The 20,926-nt window shown below is 33.3% G+C and overlaps 5 protein-coding genes across 6 annotated transcripts; 2 read left to right on the top strand and 3 right to left on the bottom strand.

Moving 5' to 3' along the window:
- The first annotated feature begins 227 nt into the window (after positions 1-227).
- LOC105971786 (pre-mRNA cleavage factor Im 25 kDa subunit 2) lies at positions 228-1,802 on the top strand. Its single transcript, XM_012996675.2, has 7 exons — positions 228-445; positions 621-666; positions 753-846; positions 939-1,012; positions 1,091-1,180; positions 1,281-1,391; positions 1,482-1,802. Exons 1-7 carry the CDS (start codon positions 330-332, stop codon positions 1,551-1,553), a joined length of 603 nt encoding a protein of 200 aa, XP_012852129.2. The 5' UTR covers positions 228-329; the 3' UTR covers positions 1,554-1,802.
- On the bottom strand, positions 1,675-3,552 carry LOC105971606 (pentatricopeptide repeat-containing protein At3g29230-like). The gene has a single exon (XM_088819299.1). The coding sequence runs from the start codon at positions 3,466-3,468 to the stop codon at positions 1,810-1,812; it is 1,659 nt and encodes a 552-aa protein (XP_088675425.1). The 5' UTR covers positions 3,469-3,552; the 3' UTR covers positions 1,675-1,809.
- Positions 3,553-7,215: 3,663 nt separating this feature from the next.
- Positions 7,216-11,090, top strand: LOC105971608 (uncharacterized). Its single transcript, XM_012996462.2, has 3 exons — positions 7,216-7,386; positions 10,201-10,330; positions 10,439-11,090. The coding sequence occupies exons 1-3, from the start codon at positions 7,239-7,241 to the stop codon at positions 11,049-11,051; spliced, it is 891 nt and encodes a 296-aa protein (XP_012851916.2). The 5' UTR covers positions 7,216-7,238; the 3' UTR covers positions 11,052-11,090.
- A 307-nt stretch (positions 11,091-11,397) lies between these two features.
- LOC105971826 (remorin) lies at positions 11,398-13,565 on the bottom strand. 2 transcript variants are annotated; one of them, XM_012996730.2, is made up of 5 exons: positions 13,102-13,565; positions 12,618-12,668; positions 12,419-12,506; positions 12,214-12,295; positions 11,398-11,898 (listed from the first exon to the last, which is right to left on the bottom strand). In XM_012996730.2, the coding sequence occupies exons 1-5, from the start codon at positions 13,271-13,273 to the stop codon at positions 11,704-11,706; spliced, it is 588 nt and encodes a 195-aa protein (XP_012852184.1). In that variant the 5' UTR covers positions 13,274-13,565; the 3' UTR covers positions 11,398-11,703. The 2 variants fall into 2 exon arrangements, with proteins under 2 accessions (XP_012852184.1, XP_012852186.1); XM_012996732.2 differs by having other exon boundaries at positions 12,618-12,665; positions 13,102-13,554.
- A 3,110-nt stretch (positions 13,566-16,675) lies between these two features.
- ACYB-2 (Cytochrome b561/ferric reductase transmembrane protein family) lies at positions 16,676-20,196 on the bottom strand. Its single transcript, XM_012996716.2, has 4 exons — positions 18,487-20,196; positions 17,669-17,717; positions 17,358-17,557; positions 16,676-17,277 (listed from the first exon to the last, which is right to left on the bottom strand). The coding sequence occupies exons 1-4, from the start codon at positions 18,628-18,630 to the stop codon at positions 16,975-16,977; spliced, it is 696 nt and encodes a 231-aa protein (XP_012852170.1). The 5' UTR covers positions 18,631-20,196; the 3' UTR covers positions 16,676-16,974.
- Between the last annotated feature and the right edge of the window lie 730 nt (positions 20,197-20,926).

Below are 20,926 nucleotides of genomic sequence, written 5' to 3'. Positions count from 1 at the left end.
ATAATAAATACTTATATGGGTTGACGGGGCCCAATAGTTTAGCTAGATGGGCAGGGGCGACCCAGTTCATAAACCAATAGCCCATTTGATAAATCGTAAGCACGACTTTCTTAAATGACTATTAAAACACGATGCTTCTAATTTGAAACTGAACGCTGACGTGGCAACCTTATTCCAACGGATACATAACTGTACGAAGCTAGCAGTACCGCCATCCCTCAAAGTTGTTGTTTCCCTCTGAAATCCGAATTCTGCACCCAAAACAGAAAATCCACCGCCGGAAAAACGAAAAAAAGAAGAAATAAGAGTGAATTGAATTTAAAATTTAAATGAAAATGGCGCCATCGCCGGTGGTACGAACTTATCCTCTTTCAAGCTACTCTTTTGACACCAAAATGGAGAAACATAAATCTATCATCAATCCCATCACCCGCCTGGATTCCATGTGCGTTAATCTCTTCCTTTCTCCAATTCTATCCTGCATTTTTCCAATTTGATTTTTTTTTTTTGTGTATAAATATTATTGTAAATGTAAAAACCCTGGATCAAAATTACTTACTGCGTTTAGGGTTTGATTTTTTGTTTTTTTAATGGGTATTATTTGTGTTGTTGATTTGCAGTTACAAAACGGAAGGTATTCGGACCATTGTCGAGGGGATTTTATTGGTATGCGTTTATCATCGCAGTTTCATAATCCGGCCGTCGTATGTTCTTTTTATATAATTAAAGCAAAAAAAAAATTGAAATTACAGGTACATGAGCACAATCATCCTTATATTCTTCTCTTGAAAGTTGGAACTGCATTCTATGAACTTCCAGGTGGCAAGTTAGAGGCAGGGGAGACTGGTAATTCCACACTCTACGTATTTCTATTTTCATTTTTATTTCTTCACTCGTCTTGGTTTTGCTTGAACGAACGAATCTATACAACTTTGCAGAAATCGACTGCTTGAAAAGAAAACTATCTAGCAAACTCGGTCCCGATCCACCTTCTCCTCAGCCAGATTGGCAGGTAATGTTTAACGATAATTGGTTATCGTGTGTTGCTTTCAAGTTGCTTATTGTGTGACGTCATCGTGTCTTAATGCAGATTGGTGAGTGTGTTGGTGTTTGGTGGAGAACCAACTTTGAAACCTCTGCCGCGTACCCGTATTGCCCCCCGCACAGAACAAAGCCCAGGGTAAGATCAAAGTTACGCACGGTACCTTGTCTTGTAATGAACGATTCCTTTTTTCACGCAGTCGATTCACCTTTTTTTTTTTCTTTCATTCGGCATGCAGGAATGCAGGAAACAATTTGTTGTTCAGCTACCCGAACGAGAGTTTTTTGTTGTGCCCAAGAACCTTCAGCTTGTTTCCGTTCCATTTTATCAACTATACGACAATGCTCGGGTACTAGAAAATTTAATAATCAGTTACTAAAGTTCCACCGTAATATGGTAAATAATTTTTCTAATTTTTTTTTAAAATTACTTCTGCCAGAAATTTGGACACGTTATAGCTTCGATCCCTGAGCAGCTATCCAGGTTTCAGTTCAACACCATCGATGAATAACTTCGCCAGTAGAACTCAGACAGAAGATCGGAAATTAAATAATGACGTTGCTTAACCCTAGTTTTTTGACCATCTTGCTTCTCGTTAGCTTCATTTCTAATCTCGGTGTCGTGTAAATAAATTTTGTTGAGAGCAAATTAGGAATCAAATTAACAATCGAGGCTATTTTAGACACAATAAATAACCTGTAAATGTTACAGTTAGTATAATGGTTTCTACAAACAAGTAATTTTTCTTTTCTAGTCAAAATTCGAAATTATCGAATAACGCTACTGCTCCCTCTAATCTTCCATATCCCTTTATCCTCCATCACTTCTCTTGCCCGAACGGCATTTGACCATTGACCAATCGAGGCATGAATGTTCGATAAAAGCACATGCATTCCACCCTCTCTCGATTCCAATTCAACAGCCTTACGAATTATACTCTCTGCCAATTCAAGATTGCCTCTCTCCCTACACCCACCTAATAAAGCTCCCCAAATAGCAATATCGGGTTGTGAACTCATATCTTCAATCAACAATTCCGCTTCTTCTAACCGATCATTTCGGCACAGCAGATCAATCATAGAGCAATAATGCTCTGGTTTTGGACCAACGGCTAAATCTTTTTCAATAGCTTTGAAAATCTCATGGCCTTTTTCTACTAAACCTCCATGGCTACAAGCAAAAAGGGCACACGAGTAAGTATGGTCGTTCGCCTTTAGTCCTCGTTTCTGCATCAGATGGAAAATATTTATTGCTTCTTCGGCTCTTCCATGAATTGCTAGAGACTTGATCATGACATTGTAAGAGAATACATCTTTGTGCCCGATTTTCGTGAATGTTGTCAAAGCTTTATCGATGTCTCCGCAGTTTGCGTACATTTCTACAAGAACTGTGCCTAGTATAACACCCATTTTAGGCCAATCTCTTATTAGAGAGTGCACCCGTTTTCCAGATTCGAGATTGCTCAGGTTCGAACAAGCTGTTAGAGCTGCAACGAAGGTGAAAGAATCTGGCTGCATGTCTTCTGATTGCATACGAGAGAAGAGATCTAGAGCCTGCTGATATTCCCCTGCCCGGGTGTAAATGGACATCATACAGTTCCAAGAAACCACGTTTCTGTGAGGCATTTTCTCGAACAGTTTCAGTGCGGTTTCGATGTCTCCTACGCCAGCATATGCACCGAGCATCGTGGTCCATGTAACCACATTCTTTTGTGGGGCCCGCTGAAATAGATCGCTAGCATTTTCCACATCGCCTGCTTTACCGTAGGTAGATATCATGGTATTCCAAGAAACAACGTCTCTCTTAGGCATTTCATCGAACAGCTCTCTCGCAGTAGTCACATCCCCTGTAATTGCATACTTCCCTATCATTTTATTCCACAACTCAACCGTTTTCTCCGACATTCCATCAAAAATCCTCCGAGCATCATCAAAACTTCCAATTTTCACCAATCCCATGTCCAAAGACTCGGCTTTTTTCACATAAAAATCAAAAAGCGAATTCCCAACGGAAAAAGCCCACCCAAATCCTGACTTTACAACAAGGCCATGTACCTTTTGGCCAACAAGAAATGAACCCATTTGAGAACACGCGTTAATAACATATGGGTAGGTGAAATTATTCGGTTTAATACCTCTCACAGTCATTTCATCAAACAGAGATAAGCAATTCTCGCAAGGTCCATTATACGCATAGCCTCTTACCATGGCATTCCAGAGGGTGATTTCAGTACAAAGCAAGCCGCCCATTTGGTTAAATATGAGATTCGCATAATCCATCTCGCCGTACTCCGTGCTTCGCCGGAGGAATCTCAGTCGTATTTCCGGGATTTGGTCGAGAGATGTCGTGACGATGAATGCGTGAATTTGTTTCAGCTGTTTGTATGTGCATCGTTGCAAAAAGTTCACGACTTTGAATGCTAACATAAGACAAAATTTGACTGGTAATTAAGCACTACAAATTCCGCATCCTGAATTTTAGCTAGAAGCCGATGAAGCTCTTAATTTCTTGAAATGCACATGTAATTATCGAGAAAATTACAGTTTTAATCCCTAAAGTTTGCACGGATTTCATATTTGGTCCTTTATATTCACAAAAAGCACATTTGGTCCTTTATGTTCAAATAATTTCACATTTTTGTCCTTTCCGTCAATTTACTGTTAGTCCGTTAGTTAAGGCAGTGATGGACACACGCTTGATTCCGTTAGTTTTAACTGAATATTGACGGAAATGACTAAAAATATTGAATTTTTTAAACATCAAAGACTAAATGTGTTTTTTACAAATTGGGGGACCAAATGTAAAATAGTTACAAACTTGAGGGGTCAAAAACTGTATTTCTCTCAATAATTATCACATACAGTAAGAAGTAAGAATATTAAAACGTGATTAGTGCCGAATCTTTACTGTCTTAATTCTTCGATTTGGTACTAAACTTTTTTACCTTAATTTAACTAATGACGCAATGTAGTCGTAAAGTCTTACGATGTAATTATAAGGAAAAAAAAACACAACTATTATTTTTAAATAAGAGAGTCAACATCTTTTATGAGGTTGGGTACTTGACCTAAGCGAAGGTAAATAAATTAATTCAATATTTTTTAATATATATTTAAAATCAACCACATGGAAAAATATTCATTCTTTGCGCGTGACTTTCTCAAGTTGTGCTGTATTTGCAGCTGATTGGCCGGGGCATAACAAATACCATTTTAACCAAATAAATAAATAAAATTCAAAAACTATTGACAGTTGAATAAAGATTAATGACACGTGGAATTTGGATCCATTGTTTCTTCTTGAAATTACATTGACTAATTAAAACTGTCGTAATTGAGTTGAAAAAACTATTAGCTTCTCTACCAACTTTTTTGGAGATATTATTTCGTTAATACATATTTCAGATATAAAATACGCAATTGCGTATTTTATTTCACATTTGCAGCTTTTAATAATAATTTTATCACATTGTACGGCCAATACAAATAGATTGCTCGAACAATTATTTTGCTAGTGCCTATTTATAAAACAAAAACCTGTATTTTTAATGGAACATTGGAACTTATATTAATTAATTTATAGTTTTTTAATTAATTATTTGTGAATGTCAGGGGAGCAGGCTTAAGTCCATGTAGGGAAAATGTAATTAAGAAAATGGCGCGAACAAAAAGATTAACAAACAACACTTTAAATATTGTTTATGTTAAATTTAACCTAATCTTGATTAACCAATGCCTGTTAAGGTTTGTGGTTACTTCTAACTGCACTCTACACATATAATTTAACAAACACTAATGATGATTAGTCATAGAAAGTCGTATTAATTAACTTTTAATTTATGATCAATCAGATTATCGTATTGAAGATGACAGTAACCTTAAACTAATAATTTAGTTTCTCAATATATTTTCAATTTTTGCTAGTGTAGTTTTTATTAATTTTCCTGTATATTTTGCCACGAAGGTTGTCGGTTGAATATTTATTATTATTTTTTTAAATTATAGGAAAAAGCCAACAATATTCTTCTGAATCTGTCTTCCTATAAATTTTATTATTATAAGGTTTAATTTGGAAAATTGAAAATAAAAATTAATGTAGAAACATATAGTGAGTCCCCCCATAATGATAAATACATCTAAGGTCAATGAACGAATATACATTATTACCATTGAAATTAATTAAATAAGGGATAAATTAATTAAATGAGTGACTTGACTTTTGATTATATTTAGTGAATTGAAATGAGAATAATTAAATATATCATAGAGAGCAGCCCAATTAAATATTCCATCCGAAAATCAATTTAGAAACGGTACTATATAGATGAAACTGAAAATGTATTTCAATTAAATATCAAATAAAGTTCTCTCTTGTACAAAGAAGAAACTGCATTGTTAATTTATTGGATATATATATATATATATATATATATATATATATATATATATATATATATATATATATATATATAAGGCTCAGGAAATGCCACGAGGATATCTTTATATTCAGCATCAAGTAATACAATTAATTATATATATAAAAAAACATAAATTTGCAGATTTTAAAATTAAAAGAAGAAGTAATAAACTAATAATTAACTAGTAAAAGAAGGTAGAGCAAGATTAATTAATAAAAAATTAAGCGAAGGAGGTCATTTTATAATAGTATTGACAGGACGCCAAGTAAGAAACTAAAATCACTTTAAAAAAAATTAGTCTTGCGAATATTTTGTTGTGGGGAAATTACGGCCACCCCTAAAATAATGTTAAATTACGAAAAAATGTATCATGTTTGGGTAATTATAATCACCCATCAACTATGAATCTTCTTATATGTTCGTCCATATTTATAGTGTCAAACACAACGTAATCTTCTAAATTCCGTGGAATATTCTTTAGTTTGCACTCGTTTTATGCAAAAATACAGTTTCTGATATGATATTTAAAAGTTAATATGCACATCTTATGCTCATCTGTTTTGAAATGTGGAGCTCCAATGGAGTAAAACTGGAGACTATTCCACACAATCTAGAAGATTCCATAAAATTTAACACCACAAGAATGAACGTATAAGAAAATTCATAGTTGAGAGGATGTTTGTGATTATCCAAACATGAGGGTTTTTTTCGTAATTTGACATTGCATAAAGGCATAACCAGTAATTTACCCTTTGTTCTTCGTACATTTATTTTTGGGTAAATTCCACTTTAACCCCTGTACTTTGGCTGAATATCACTTTACCCCATTGTACTCTCAAATGCATCGATTTGTTCCCTTGTACTTTGGTTCGATATCACTTTACCCCCTTCTACTCTCAATTCATCGCTTCTCCCCCTCGTACTTTGGCTCGATATCACTTTACCCCCTTCTACTCTCAATTGCATCGATTTGCCCCCCTTACTTGAAAAATTGTCTCAATGTGGCCATCGCCGTTAGTTTTCAGACCTTTGACCTTAAGACCGTTTGATTTAAGTATGAAAATTACTAAAATGTCACCCCTCCCGTTTAAATAATTATTAAAAAAAATAAAAAAAATAAAAAATAAAAAACAACAAAAAATAAAATAATAAAAAATTTAAGACAGCGAGAAAACATAGTCGACGACGCCAGCCACAATTTTTTTTTTATTAATAATTATTTAAACTGGGAGGGGTGACTTTTTTGTAATTTTCAAACTTAGATCAAACGGTGGTAAGGTCAAAAGTCTGAAAATAAACGGCGAATGCTACATTGAGATAATCTTTCAAGTACAGGGGGGCAAATCTATGCAATAGAGATTAGAAGGGGGTAAAGTGATATCGAGCCAAAGTACAAGGGGCCAAATCGATGAATTGAGAGCAGAAGGGGGTAAAGTGATATCGAACCAAAGTACAAGGGGGCAAATCGATGCAATTGAGAGTAAAAAGGGGTAAAGTGAAATTTGGTAAGCAAATTTAATTTAATTATTTGTAAGCAAAAAAGAGGTAGTTAAGATGAGAACCATTTATTTAATTAAAATGAAATTTGGTCTGAATGAAAACGTTTCTAACTAATCCTTTCCTTTAAATATATATCCCCACTCCCCAAGTTGCCATCCTCTCATAAAATTAACAAAAAGTCTCCTTTCTTCTCTTCTTCTTTCTTATGCAGATTATTACACACATTACCACACATTCATTCTTCATACAAAAAACACACACATATACATACAAATAAAAATGGGTTTGAAGCCATTAATAAAAATGGATGATAAGCCAAAGCAGAAACATAAGAAAGGTTTGTGGTCCCCAGATGAAGATCACAAGCTCAGAAACTACATTCTCAATTATGGCCATGGCTGCTGGAGCTCTGTTCCTAATAATGCCGGTATTATTTTTTATTTATATTCTTTTTATTTATATGTATATTATACACTAAGAAGTATACATTATTAGTTTCTAACTTTTGAAATTATAATTAGGGTCTATTAGATATAACCCCCTTAAACATTCAAATAATAGGGGTAGATCCAAATTTAAATTTGCCATTTTGATAAAAGCCCAAGCTTTTCGTAATTACATAATTACCCTCAATCAAATCCCACAAATCCCGTTACTTTACCTTTTGAAATAATATCAAATCCTTCGGCCCATAGTTGATTAACGAGATGCATAGTCGAATTACATATGTATTAATATACTATCCCATATCATTTAATAGACTATCCCACTGGTATAATTTTACTATGGATCTCGTTAATCGACTATGGGCCGAAAGAATCATCAAAACCCTAGATTTGAGAAGTGACGGCGGCGGATTTGTTTTTAAAATTAATAGACTATCTCATATCTTTTAATAGACTATCCCATGTATCTAATTCGACTATGGGTTTAGTTAATTGACTATTGGAAAAATAATAATATATATGGAAACTGAATAATATGTTTGTTTGAAATACTAATCAATTAGGGTAATTTTCCTTATTATATGAAAACGATTAGGGTAAATAATAATATATATGAAAAAATAATAATATATATGGAAACTGAATAATATGTTTGTTTGAAATACTAATCAATTAGGGTAATTTTCCTTATATCATGTAATAGACTATCTTATTGATCTAATTCGACTATTGATCTCGTTAATTGACTATGGATCCCGTATTATTCAACCACATATAGTATATTAATAATTTCAATATAGTACATTAATCTGCTATGATAGTATATTACGGTTATAGTAGTGATATGAAATTGTGTTACAAACAATATACCACTGAAATGACAAGAACATTGAGAACAACACCAACGTAAAGTATTCCACATAACCAATAAAATAGTACATTAATAATCTCATAATTTCAATCTAGGGTTTTGATTAAATACATAAAACACATCATAACACAATCAAACCAATATGTCGAGTTAAAAAACTCTAGTACATTAATAATCTCATAATAGTATAATAAAATGAAAATGATAGTATCATACGGTATTCATAATAGTATACTACTGTATTACAACGGTTTAACACTTAACCGAAGTTACCGAGCCATTACATCGTAAACACCTCTTTATAGCAACCAACCCACCAAACCTCAACAAAATCCGTACGAAATTCGCCATCGAAAAAACCTAAAATCATGAAACAAAATTAAAAATGCAGAATACTAAAAAATGATTAAATAAACTGCAAATACATTTGAATGATAATACATTAATATCATCAAAAATAAACTTAAAATGCAAAATCCATACGCTAAATTAAAAAAGACTATGAACTATATTTTAATGTACTACCCAGCACACTTAAATCGGCTGTTATAAACAAATAAACCAACTATCGATCGGGATAAAAACATGAACTCGACCACAGCGGACAATTATTCCGATTATTGCATAAACCAACTACGAAGCTCATATAAAACAACTCTGGTCCGATCTGCGTGAACCATCCTCTTCTAACTCTGTCAATCCTCTTCCAAACAAACATCATCGGCCAAAAAAAACGATATATATATGACGGAATAATTTTGTTAAAAAACGTTCTACTTAATATAATCAAGTATCAACACAATTCTTAAAAATTTCTAACCACCGTACACGACAATCATGGACATTGAGCAAAAAATAAAAACGAATAACGCATTCATACCCGCTTAACAACGTCCAACAATTAACAAACGCTAAAAAATCGATCCTATTTCCACGACGGTGCAGAAATCTTCAAAGACGATAAAACCCGCTGGAACGATGAAAAGAATCTTCAAAAAATATTGAACACGATTTGATATAACGGCCAATGATCTCACGTAAATTTATTCCGTGATTTTAGGCAACGTATCAGCAAATCTCAAATCACGTATTAAAGGAAATAAATGTCGTTTAATAATAAAACAGGGGTATTAAAGGGAAATTATATAATATATTTTGCCAAGTTGGCAAAATTGGGTGTATCTCAAAAAGGGGAAAAAAATTTGGATCTACCTCATTAGAAAATATGAATAAGGGGGTTTTCCCTAATAAACCCATATAATTATTAGTTCATGATAATGATAAATGATCGTATATACGAAACACGATTTTTTTATTTTATTTTTTAATAACATTCTTTCCCGTTGCAAGTTTGTTCGTTCTGTTCGAGTGTCGAGCCTCATCGTATATATCTTCTACTTTTTCACTAACTTATTTGAGGATATATATGTTGATGTAATTACTGGATAATTTATGTCATTTTATGACAGTAACTCCCTTAATTATAGTAGCAAAACATTTAATTGATTAGTTAATTAATTAACACATATGATCAAATATTATTAATCATGCTTATGACTTTGAACAAAGTATAATTAATTAGTGGTCCAGTATAACGAGAGCAACGTGATACAGAGATATTAATTAATCAACGTTAGAGATGGTCTTCACCTACTTAGTGATATATGAAATTTAAGTCATCTTTCCTTTTTTCACACTAGCTAATTAATTTCAAATAAATTAAATAAACAATACAGTATTTACTATTTATATATGTTAATTTACAGAAATATGTTAAGGAGGATACAGATTGGCGACGACGACCGTTAATTAAAATAATTAAAAATATCTAGTTAATTTATGTAGATTAGAGAATTAAAGACCATTGCATGTGTGCATGATTTTTTATTAAGTCATCCCATATAATCATTTTATTTATTTGCAGGTTTAAAAAGGAACGGAAAGAGTTGCAGATTACGATGGATTAATTATCTCCGACCGGGATTAAAACGAGGCGCGTTTAGCTTAGAAGAGGAGGACACTATCCTAACCCTTCATCAAATATTAGGCAACAAGTAGGAACTTAATTAATCACTCTCTCTTTAGTTAATTAGTTGGTTAATTCATACTTAATTTTTATTAATTTTTTACATGTAATAATTTTTATTTTTATTTTTTGGCAGGTGGTCTCATATAGCACATCATTTACCCGGAAGGACCGATAACGAGATAAAGAACCACTGGCACTCTTACCTAAAGAAAAAAGTCCCGAAAACGCCCCTCGTCGACACTCAATATGGAGGTTATAAAACTGAATGCATGAGTGGAAAAATAATGCAGCAAGAATTATTACAACTATCGCCTTCTTCTCACAAGTCGAGGAATAATATTCCCCAAAATTCGAGCTTCGAATCTTTGGAAAACATTGAAACAGACGACACAGATCAGTCAATGCAAAAGGACCAAAAAGACCATTCAAATATAGGAGCAGGACAAAGATGCAATTTACCAAAAGTTATGTTTGCTGAGTGGATGTTTTCGGACAAATTTCTTCTGGAAAGTTCTGGATCAAGTAATACTACTACAGCAGCTGATTTCAAGTATCCGATAATTGGTTCGAATAATTCCGAAGATTCTTCTTTGGTTGATAGTCTACTGCTCGATGAAGGCGTATTTGAAAATCAACTGCATGCAAAATCGAACAATATAATTTCCATGGAAGATATGCTTCAATCGTCGTTGGGGTTCGATTTTCCAGGAGAATTCAATTTAAGTTGTGATGACATGTATATATGAAGAATGTATGTATAGCTTCTATTACCATTCAACACAAATAAATCTTGACATATAATATATATTAGTTGTGATTGTGTAAGAATATATGTAATTAAGAATCTTTATTTTCGCAGTTACGACTTTTTTCGAATCCTGATTGATCAGTTTTCCCTCTCTACTAATCTTATTTCCGAAGAAAAAAAATCCCAAATCTGAACCCTAATTTTTCAATTCTAATATATAATGTCTCGGAAAAAACCGAACTTATCGTAAGTAATTAAAGTATTGTTTGCAGTAGCAAGAATTACCAAAATGAAAAGCCGACTTTCTGGGATAGATCGAATCACGGAGAACGAAAGCAAAAAGGTTATGATAACACAAACAGCCCTACTTTTTCACAATAAGAAGATTCCAAGATTCTTTACAAATTCGGGCAAATTTTTGTTCTTCGTTTTTCTTGACAAATAATGTAACACGATTCTATAGAAATGTATCTATAAACGAATACATCATCAGTACTATGCACACACGATAAATAAAAACAACAAAATAAATTCTACACCAAATAAACACACAACAATACATTTCCAACGAATAAAATCATCGATAACCGAAAATAAAATAAAAATAATCTACAAACGCAAACTTCACTTTCGAAATCCGATTTCAGATTTCAGAAACAGCCGAGGAGTTTCTTGGGGCCGGTCCCGGTAGCACGGTACTTTGCTGCTACTTCCTCTGCTTTGAGAAGTTCTTCTCCGCGTTGCGCTTCAACGTTCGCTCTCTTCTCTTCTGCCGCTTTGTGTACGTACGCAACCTTGTTCTTCAATTTCTCTATGTATTGCGCTTTCTTTATCTCAAGTTGCTCCTGTATTTACATATATATCGATCATGTAAGTATATATATTTCACAATATTTCGAACGTATGCATGCATGTGATACAATTTTTTATATTCAGAAACGAACATTAGTTAGGCGCCGTTAAAAGTGGTCACCACTTTATAGCAAAATGAAATAAAGATAAACCATTCGACGAAAATTCAGAATTATATTAGCTAAACCAATGATTTATTCATATATATATATATATATATATATATATATATATATATATATATATATATATATATATATATATATATATATATATATATATACAAACACGTGTGAGTTCGTTGTTACCTCAATCTTCTTAAGCTCAGCTTCTAGAGTAGCTTTCCTGCTGTTCTCCCAAGCTCCAATAGCAGATACTTTCTTCTGAGCCCTGAAAAATCGATCATTAGACAAAATCGGACGTATTTATGTATTTATTATATATTTTACGGTAAGGCCTCCATATATCGAATTTGATAAACAAAAAACAGGGGATTCTCGAGAAACAGCTTACTTGTTTTCAGCTTTCGACTTCTCACTTTCTTCCCATGCTTTAATTAGAGACATTCTCTTCTCTGTCGCTACTCGGGAAAGCACAGCATCTACGAATAAATATTCGAAATAATTAATCATCGAGTCTTTTTCGATTACTCGATCAACATAATTAGATCATTTTTCAGCAAAGGAATTTTGAGTATATAAACTACCAATACCTCTGTTTATAGAGCCCTCGAGTTTCTTCTCCTCGACAGCTTCCGGTTCTTCTGTAATAATATACCAAAATCATCAAAACCCTAGCTACGTAAAAATCGAGACTTTACAAAGTAATTTACAGGATATAACCAACTCACTAGAACTACTACATACATCTGCAGACAATCTCAAAAGTTCAATTAACAAACTCGTTTTTCGCTTTTTCTTCGATTTTTTTGCACCGAAAATATGAAATAGACAGGGTAGATTAATAAGAATAAAAAATGAATCTTGAATCCTGCAACTCAATTATCCACTATTGTATCAACAAATAGGTGATAAATTTTCACTAACACAAACTCTTTTCACTAATATTCAAAATATTCTTCACTTAATTAGCTCAATATCAAAATTAAATATTCTCCAATATTTCAAAGAAACAAAATATAACAGAGAAAACATATGTACAGAAAGCGAGTAGTAAAGAGTAAAAAAAAAACATACTTTCAACTATGGCAAGAGCTTTGCAGTCATCGGCTTTCTCCTCGACTGGAGGTGGTGGTGGGACGACGAGGGCTTTCTCCTCAGCCACCTCCTTCGGCGGCTCCGCCGCCACCGGAGGCGGAGCCTCCACGCAAGATTCCGGCTCGACCTTCTTAGCTTCTTCCTCCGCCATCACTTCAGAAAACTTAGCTATGATGTTTTTTGGTTAATTAGAAGGAAATGAATTAACAGGTTTAGAAGAAGAAAAAAAAAACGATACCAATAGTGGAAGATTATATAGAGAGAGAAAGAGAGGTGATAATTGAGTGTGTGTAGTGTGTGTGAGAGAAAGGGGAGATATTAGTTGTACGAGTTAGTTGGAAGGAAGGTAAGTGTCGGCTGGAATTGAACAGAGAAGACGGAGCTAGCTGTATTTGATCGCTACATTACAGATAATAAGGTGTGAGTTGGCGCACTACACCATTGCCCACTGGATTAAATTTAATATTTTATTTAATTGGAATTAAATAAATAAATAATACTAAAAATACAAATTTGGTAATTTATCCTGTGTTGCAGGTTGGAGTTGAACAGGGTGTTTAACTTTAAGGACCAAAAAGTCAATAGTCAAAATCCAAGCTTTTGACTTTTGCTTTTAATTATGCCAGAGAGATATTCCCACCTATTAGAATTAAACACGTGGCTTAGTTGTACAAACTCGCTGCTGTAGAGGATTCCAGCCCCCATAGATAGAGGCATAGAGCCGTTGAGGCGGAGAAATTTTTGGTGTGTCCTAACTCCAAAAGGTGGTCCTAGTTCTGCCCCAAACTTTACAGTTAATTACAATTTGCATCTATTTCTTTTTTATGTTTAAAGCCTTTTTCTTTTAAAAAGCTCTATTTGGCAAAATTCATCGTAATCATTTGTAAGTTTGCTTTTTCTTGAAATTTGTACCAGTTTTGGAGGTAATAATTTTAACTAATAAAAAATATGTTGTGTCAAATGTTGATTATATACTATTTAAGGGGTGTTTGGGTAAACTTTGAAATTAATATCAAGAGGTACGCAATGTTTTAATATTTGTTAATTTAATTAATTGCCGTTTGCACTTTGCACCAATTTGTGTTTAATACAGTATTAAATAACGTAGGTTTTTGGAAAAAACTATGTGAAGGGAAAGCGTTGAGAGGTTGCAATTTGATTCTATAAAATGTCAACTTATAAATAGTAGTGATAACTCAATTTACAGAAAAATGAGATTTATTTTGATTTTTGACATATAGGTAGTCAATCAAATCACCTCGCATCTTATCATAGAATCGATATTTTATCTCATCATTCGCCAAAAAAAAAAATATCTCATCAAGAACTCATTATTTTTAATTTTAATTTATTTTGAAAAGAATCTAGGGGTGTAAATAAGTTGAGCTGACTTGACAAAAGCTTGAACTCGAACTTGAATTTTTTCGAGCTCGAGCCCAAAAATAAATATTCGAAGAGCTCGAGCTCGTCAAAACGGATTCGAGCTCGAGCTTGCCTAAACAACCGAGATCGGCTCGTTTACACCCCTAGAAGAACGTGCACTCTCGTGAATATGCTAATTAAAAATAAATGAATGTATAATGTAACAAGATAAATGTTTGTAAAGCTCTAACACCTAATTGATATTTTATCTCATACAACACTAATTAATTAATTTTTTTTCTTAATTTCCTTAATATTCATCCACAAGTTGAGTCTTATTTAAGCTCTAACACAAACAATCAACACGGCCTCAACGCGGGGGCCAATTCATTTCGTAGTGCTCGACATTATTAAAGTAAATAATTAAATATATATAATATTAAAACAAATAAGTTGGGAAATCAAGATTAAATTAAAAATAATATTATATAATGGTTTGTGGACAAAAACAAGAATCTTGATGGAATCTTCTCACAAATCACAATCATCGCTAGAAAACTCGAAATGCCATCGAATGTGAGTTGTGTTTGGCTACGACACCACCTTTTTCAACCAATAAGATAATTAATTAAATCTAGAAAAATATATATATATATATTGCAATTTTATCCTATTGTCTTCTTCCTATAATAAATATCATAATCTTGAATTGCGACAATAAAACCCAAATGGGGTCCACACTAAAGCTTGTGACCACAACAATGGTTACTTGATACCATGTTCTCAGCCTTCACACCCAAACAAGAAATTAAATACATGTGCTTGAGGATGGTATATATTTTTTTTTATCAAAAAAGAAAAAAAAATATATGATATAATTGATGGAAATTACGGCCACATCCCTGAAGTAAGATTAAATTACAAAAAAACTTCTCTTGCTTAGGTAATTACAATCATCCCACTTAACTATGTATTGTCTTAAAAAAAACTCCATCAATACGTAATTAGCCAGCCCATACATAATGGATTTTTTTCTAATTTAATTTTAGCTCAGGGATGTAATCGTAGTTTCCTCTAGTTTGCAGACTATTATAGAAGATCGTGATTTATTTATTACAAGGGATATTCAATTGCTAGCTAATTGCCAACTTGTTTTAATTGTGGGCCAAAGCTATGCATATAATGCAATATGATGAATTAGTTATTATTATTAATTAAAAGATTATTAATAGGGCGTGGGTGACGTATTGGGTAAGCAAACTGGTTGTTATTGGGCCCATAATTAGGCCCATTATTTATTTTTAGCTGCTTTGTCCAAGCATGCGAAAAAGAAAGTATTTCAGATAATATTATATTATTATTTTAGGGCTTTGGACAACGATACATGCTGGTTTTCATTCGGCAAAAACAGCCTCATCCTCTACCCCACCTTATCGCGACACGTGGCATTCCATGAATTACACAAAATGAGAAAAAAACTAATTTTAAAATTGGTATTTCGAAAAAACAAATATAATTAACTAAAAAAAAGTTAAAATTCATTAATAAGATGGGAATGCATAATTGGTAATGTTCAAGAGTTCTAATTAATTATTGATAGTTGTTTAAGCACACATAATTACTATTTACTACATTGATTATGTCCTTGGCAGATACGGACCGTTGATTGACAAGTTCATCGTGCGGTCATACTCTCTCAATCCAGCGATGAGCTGATTTTTATTTTTCCTTTTTCCAGATTAAACTTTTTAGAAAATAAGTTTTGATCCTTCTGACACTTTTCAACTAGCAAATCTCAATTAGCTTATTCTTCAGTGAATTCAACATCAACACGTGTCATAATTGGGAGTGGATTATTGTTTTTGTGCCTTCCGATCAAAAATTTCTAATTTTAGAATAATATTTTTCATTCCGAAATTCGAAAAAATCCAATTTCTGATTTTTCCCATTTCTTTTATCAGAGTTGGAGAAGTATAATCCAATAGGATTTCCAAAAATAATTTCATAAGTTACATTTATAATATTAATATTATGTGCGAATAAAAAGAAAAATTGATTTTTGAACAATTTTTTCCAAAATTCCAATTTAAAATATCTTCTTTTACGGAATCGAGATTAATTTTTCAATAGTGTCAATTCCGATCCAGCCCGTCCGATTTGAAGCCCTAACCCAAGTCATAACATATATATATATGCATAACATATTTTATTACAAAGTCTGACCATCAAACAACTACAGTTTTTCCCACCAAAACAAGTGCATGATTCCAATAGCTAAAATACAAACACAACAATTCCTGCAAACACCTTTCTCCAATAAATTAAAACAATTAAAACGTGCAGCTTATGAACACAAATATTACAACACATATATCCAGTTCATATACCTATGACCAGATCCCCCAAACCAGATTGGATTAAAGTGGTAATTAAAAATAATTAATACAAGCAACTATAGATATGAGATTAATGTACTGTTTTCATCACATTCTATATAGCTGAGTAGCTGTACTCATCTTCTGGTGGAGGAGACTGAGAAAGAATGGTCAAGATGACAAAAGTCCCGTATAAGATCGTGACGAGGGCAGTGAAATTGACGAGAAAAGCCTCGGTCCCGTATTTAGCAACTCCGTTGGTCTCGAGAAACGTTAGCTTTTCAAGGTATCCGGTTGCTGCAGTGCCAACAGCTAATACATACACGAAAATACCGAATAGCACATGCCATGGAACTGACTCACTTCTGATGGCCGGTGATCCTCCGGGGTAGAAAAACACCACAAAACCGTAAAGCCACTGAAAATTAGGAAAAACAAAAAAAGTGAAGTACTACGAGAAAGAAAGAGAGAGGGAAATTATGCGAGATCGGAAATTACTTGAATGCCATAGAGAACTATGACACCGATCCCAAGCCAAGAGTGCAGACTGTATAAATTGGCAATGTTGCTCTCGTTGTGAAACTTGAATGCGGTGTATATTCCAATTATGCCGAGTACGAGAGCTATTGCGTGCAGTATAAGATGTATGAGTTTCTTCTGTGGTTTTTTTAGTGGCAGGCTTTTGTAGCTGATGATTGCTGCAGTTAGAGAGAGAAGAGAAGATTAACTGATGTTTTTTTACAAAATAATTTCGGTTAAAAATCGAGTTATTACATAGCTAGGGCTTACAACAAGAATGGATTGATTACCTTCGCCTCCGATGATAATGAGCCCTATAAGCATCAGAACAGGATGTAGCTGGAGCAAAACAGAGAATAAAAATATGAGATTTACAAATTAGAACTACCGTAGTTTTTTGTACGGTGATCTTTACAAGGTTTCTATCTATGTACGTTTCTATTTTCCAACCTAAAATCCAAAAACCCGAAAGTTCTTAAACAAGAAAGACTGCTCTGGTGTAACGGGAGTAAAACGTTGTAGGAATATATTCAATTACGAAACCGTGCACAGTTATTAATTTGCAGTGACGTAAAAGGAAATAAACTTCAGATGAAGTGATTTTCATCAGCTGCCAGTTTATGCTACTGACTTAACAGAATTAGGGCTGAAAATTTCAAACCAAGCTTCTCAAAGATCGATTAGAGACCGTTCGTTGAAAAAAAACTCGGTTTAGATCAGTTTGTTAAACATAACGAACCAAACCTTAAGCCTTGAACACATACTACTCGAGCTCGATAATAATTCGAACAAAATTGAACAAATACGTATTCAATTCGACTCGATTCGTTTACACCCCCTAAACAAAATAACTCCCAATTATGTTCGGACCTCATTCATTGCTCATGTTCATTTATTTATCAAGGCAGTTAGCCACTTATAGCAGTACACGTGTATCATCACCCCCCTAATCAGCACTTTCTAATTCCCTAACAGATGCTTTCAACATTCATCAGATCAAAATCAATAACTATACTGTATAGACAGAATATATATATAATCAGTACTCAATTAGCAATAATTTCAACGAAAACGAAGAACAGAAATCGAGGGGAAAGCGGATTCATACATTGAAGATAAGATTCTTGTTCGTAGATTCCCACGCCAAACCACCTCTGAAGTTGATTGTCCAAATCAACACCAGAATCACGCCGACAATCGCCAGAAAATGTGCCACGAAAGAAATCGGTAAAGCCTTCACCCCTATCGCCATTTTTTTCTCTTTTCTTCACACACTCTTCTGGGTTTTATTTTACTCAAGACGAAACAAAGATTCAATCTTTCTTATAATAATAATTCTCACACTAGCCATCCATACTTACCGGTAATAAATAATAATTGACGGCTTCTGAGCCGTCGGATGAAGATATCCTTTCATCGAATTCTGAGAATGGACACGTGTCAACCCCTCATAGGACTATCCTTATCCCACGTGTTTCATCCACCATTCGGCACTCGTGTCATTTTGTGTGCCCTGTTCTTTGTAGTTGGGGTTTTAGTAAATTTTCAAACATTATTGTAATTCTAGTTTCTAACTACCACAAGGAAATTTGTAATTTTTTTAAAATTTGAATGATTCAAGAATCTCCCACATTATTGTCAAGTGTGAATGTCTAAAGCTCTTCACCACATTTAAATTTTATTTAATGAAGTAAATTAATCTTGACAAGGATTTAAAAAAATATAGTGACACATTATTTGATAATTGGTAGGAAGAGGATGCATGTGGATGAGAAACCAGGGATAATACAAATTATTATGATTATTATTATTTTAGAATAAATCAATCGAAATAGGTAATGAGGAAAAAGATGTCATCCGAGTGGGGCCTACTAGACTGGGCTTCTTTGGGTCATATATAACCGAATGGAAATATCTTCACGGACTGGGCCCATTGGGAATGTGGCCATCACACGATTTTACTCTCTTCAGAATATACAAGTTGAAAATATTTTAATTCCATATTGAAGGAAGAAAATGATGGATGAAATGAAGCTTGATAATTTGTAGTTTCTTCTAGTATTTTATTTAAAAGATAAGACGATAAACTTGGCTTTATGCATCATGCATGTAGGAATCAGAAAACACGTTCCGAAATCGATTTTTTCGGACCGAACTGAGCAATTTCTGAATTAAAAAAAAATCTATTTTTATTCACCTATAATATAAACATAATAATACCAATACTAATTCTAATAAAAAACAATAATAATACTAATACTAAAAGAATAATTTTTGAAGAAAATGCATACGTGTGAATAATTTTCGGAAATTAAAGATATTGTTCGAAAATCAGAAAGTTTCGGAAATTTCCAGTAGTTTGAGTGGAGAACTATATAATAGTTCTTTTATGAGGATGATATGTCATTCGAGATCAAGATCATGTATCCTTTATTGGATGCCACGTTTTGAAGAGTATGGGATTATGAAAATTAAATTATAGTTTACTACTTATGTATGAATAAAATACCCGGCCGAAGCTGTATTCATGGAATAGAATAGACTATGGATAGGCAGCCCATTTGAAAAGGCTTTGATTCCATGTATAGTCAGTCCAATATAAAATTATATCTCTGGCTTAACTCGGCCTACTGAATGGATCACTGCTGCCAATTTAAAGGAGTTAATTTAAAATTTATTCATTTAATTGTGTATATATAAAATTATTTATTCATTATTTGCTGAAAGAGGAAGCTTTAGCTAAGAAAAGTGAGTACAAAGCTTTAGCTATAGAAATTAGCATACAGTGAGAAAATGGAACAATTAAATGATTCGTTCTGAATATGCGTGCGTGTGTGTGTGTGTGTGTGTGTGAGAGAGAGAGAGAGAGAGAGAGAGAGAGAGAGAGAGAGCAACGCACATGTATTCACGTGGAAACCCTAATTTCCAGATCACTTTTGCAGGCATTAAAGGAGCAATATGGGACTAATATTAAGTGAAGATGACCCCACTATTTGTTTAACAAATTTAATTGCATCAACCTACCAATTTTTGGGCAAAGGACAGTTTTCATACTATAAGATAATTAATAATTACCAGTACACCAACCTTATTAAGATACTACTAAATCTGTTTAATTACACCGAAATAATGTATCCGCAACGCCTTGTGCACACACACTCATTAACCCAACCTTCAATCAATGTACCTAACACCAATATATTACTATAGTACTAAATGAAAATCCACAGTAAAAAACCGGGCATTTATTTCCACACACAGGACTCGGGAGAATACATTGAATACTAAGGTTAACATAGAAGTTATTACCTATTGCCTATTGGGTATTTATTTATGTTTATTCATATAACTGGATAACAAGAAAGGGAACAAACAAGAACAATAAAGAAGCATCCAAGGATGAATTGGAAGAAGGAACTATAAAGAATATATACTTTCCCAGGTGACAAGGCTGGTATAAATCCGTCACCGACGGAAGCATTAATCATTAATACTAATTCAAAACAAGATAAAAATGCAAAACAAATATAAAAACTACACCAGCAAGT

Source organism: Erythranthe guttata, chromosome 6 (assembly GCF_056151865.1).
Source record: "Erythranthe guttata isolate IM_541 chromosome 6, IM_541, whole genome shotgun sequence".
Taxonomy (NCBI): Eukaryota; Viridiplantae; Streptophyta; class Magnoliopsida; order Lamiales; family Phrymaceae; genus Erythranthe; species Erythranthe guttata.
Note: the sequence above shows the minus strand (reverse complement) of the source record. Positions and strands in the feature narration are given on the sequence as shown.

Excerpts from the sequence above, each read along its gene's own strand:
- LOC105971786 (XM_012996675.2), top strand. The coding sequence starts at position 330 with ATGAAAATGGCGCCATCGCCGGTGGTACGAACTTATCCTCTTTCAAGC. Across the intron at positions 667-752 it reads TTGTCGAGGGGATTTTATTG|GTACATGAGCACAATCATCC; the intron begins GTATGCGTTTAT and ends TTGAAATTACAG. Across the intron at positions 1,392-1,481 it reads AACTATACGACAATGCTCGG|AAATTTGGACACGTTATAGC; the intron begins GTACTAGAAAAT and ends TACTTCTGCCAG.
- LOC105971606 (XM_088819299.1), bottom strand. The coding sequence starts at position 3,468 with ATGTTAGCATTCAAAGTCGTGAACTTTTTGCAACGATGCACATACAAA.
- LOC105971608 (XM_012996462.2), top strand. The coding sequence starts at position 7,239 with ATGGGTTTGAAGCCATTAATAAAAATGGATGATAAGCCAAAGCAGAAA. Across the intron at positions 7,387-10,200 it reads CTCTGTTCCTAATAATGCCG|GTTTAAAAAGGAACGGAAAG; the intron begins GTATTATTTTTT and ends ATTTATTTGCAG. Across the intron at positions 10,331-10,438 it reads CATCAAATATTAGGCAACAA|GTGGTCTCATATAGCACATC; the intron begins GTAGGAACTTAA and ends ATTTTTTGGCAG.
- LOC105971826 (XM_012996730.2), bottom strand. The coding sequence starts at position 13,273 with ATGGCGGAGGAAGAAGCTAAGAAGGTCGAGCCGGAATCTTGCGTGGAG. Across the intron at positions 12,669-13,101 it reads AGCTCTTGCCATAGTTGAAA|AAGAACCGGAAGCTGTCGAG; the intron begins GTATGTTTTTTT and ends ATATTATTACAG. Across the intron at positions 12,296-12,418 it reads AAGTCGAAAGCTGAAAACAA|GGCTCAGAAGAAAGTATCTG; the intron begins GTAAGCTGTTTC and ends TCGATTTTTCAG.
- ACYB-2 (XM_012996716.2), bottom strand. The coding sequence starts at position 18,630 with ATGGCGATAGGGGTGAAGGCTTTACCGATTTCTTTCGTGGCACATTTT. Across the intron at positions 17,718-18,486 it reads ACAAGAATCTTATCTTCAAT|CTACATCCTGTTCTGATGCT; the intron begins GTATGAATCCGC and ends GTTTTGCTCCAG. Across the intron at positions 17,278-17,357 it reads TAGTTCTCTATGGCATTCAA|TGGCTTTACGGTTTTGTGGT; the intron begins GTAATTTCCGAT and ends CCTAATTTTCAG.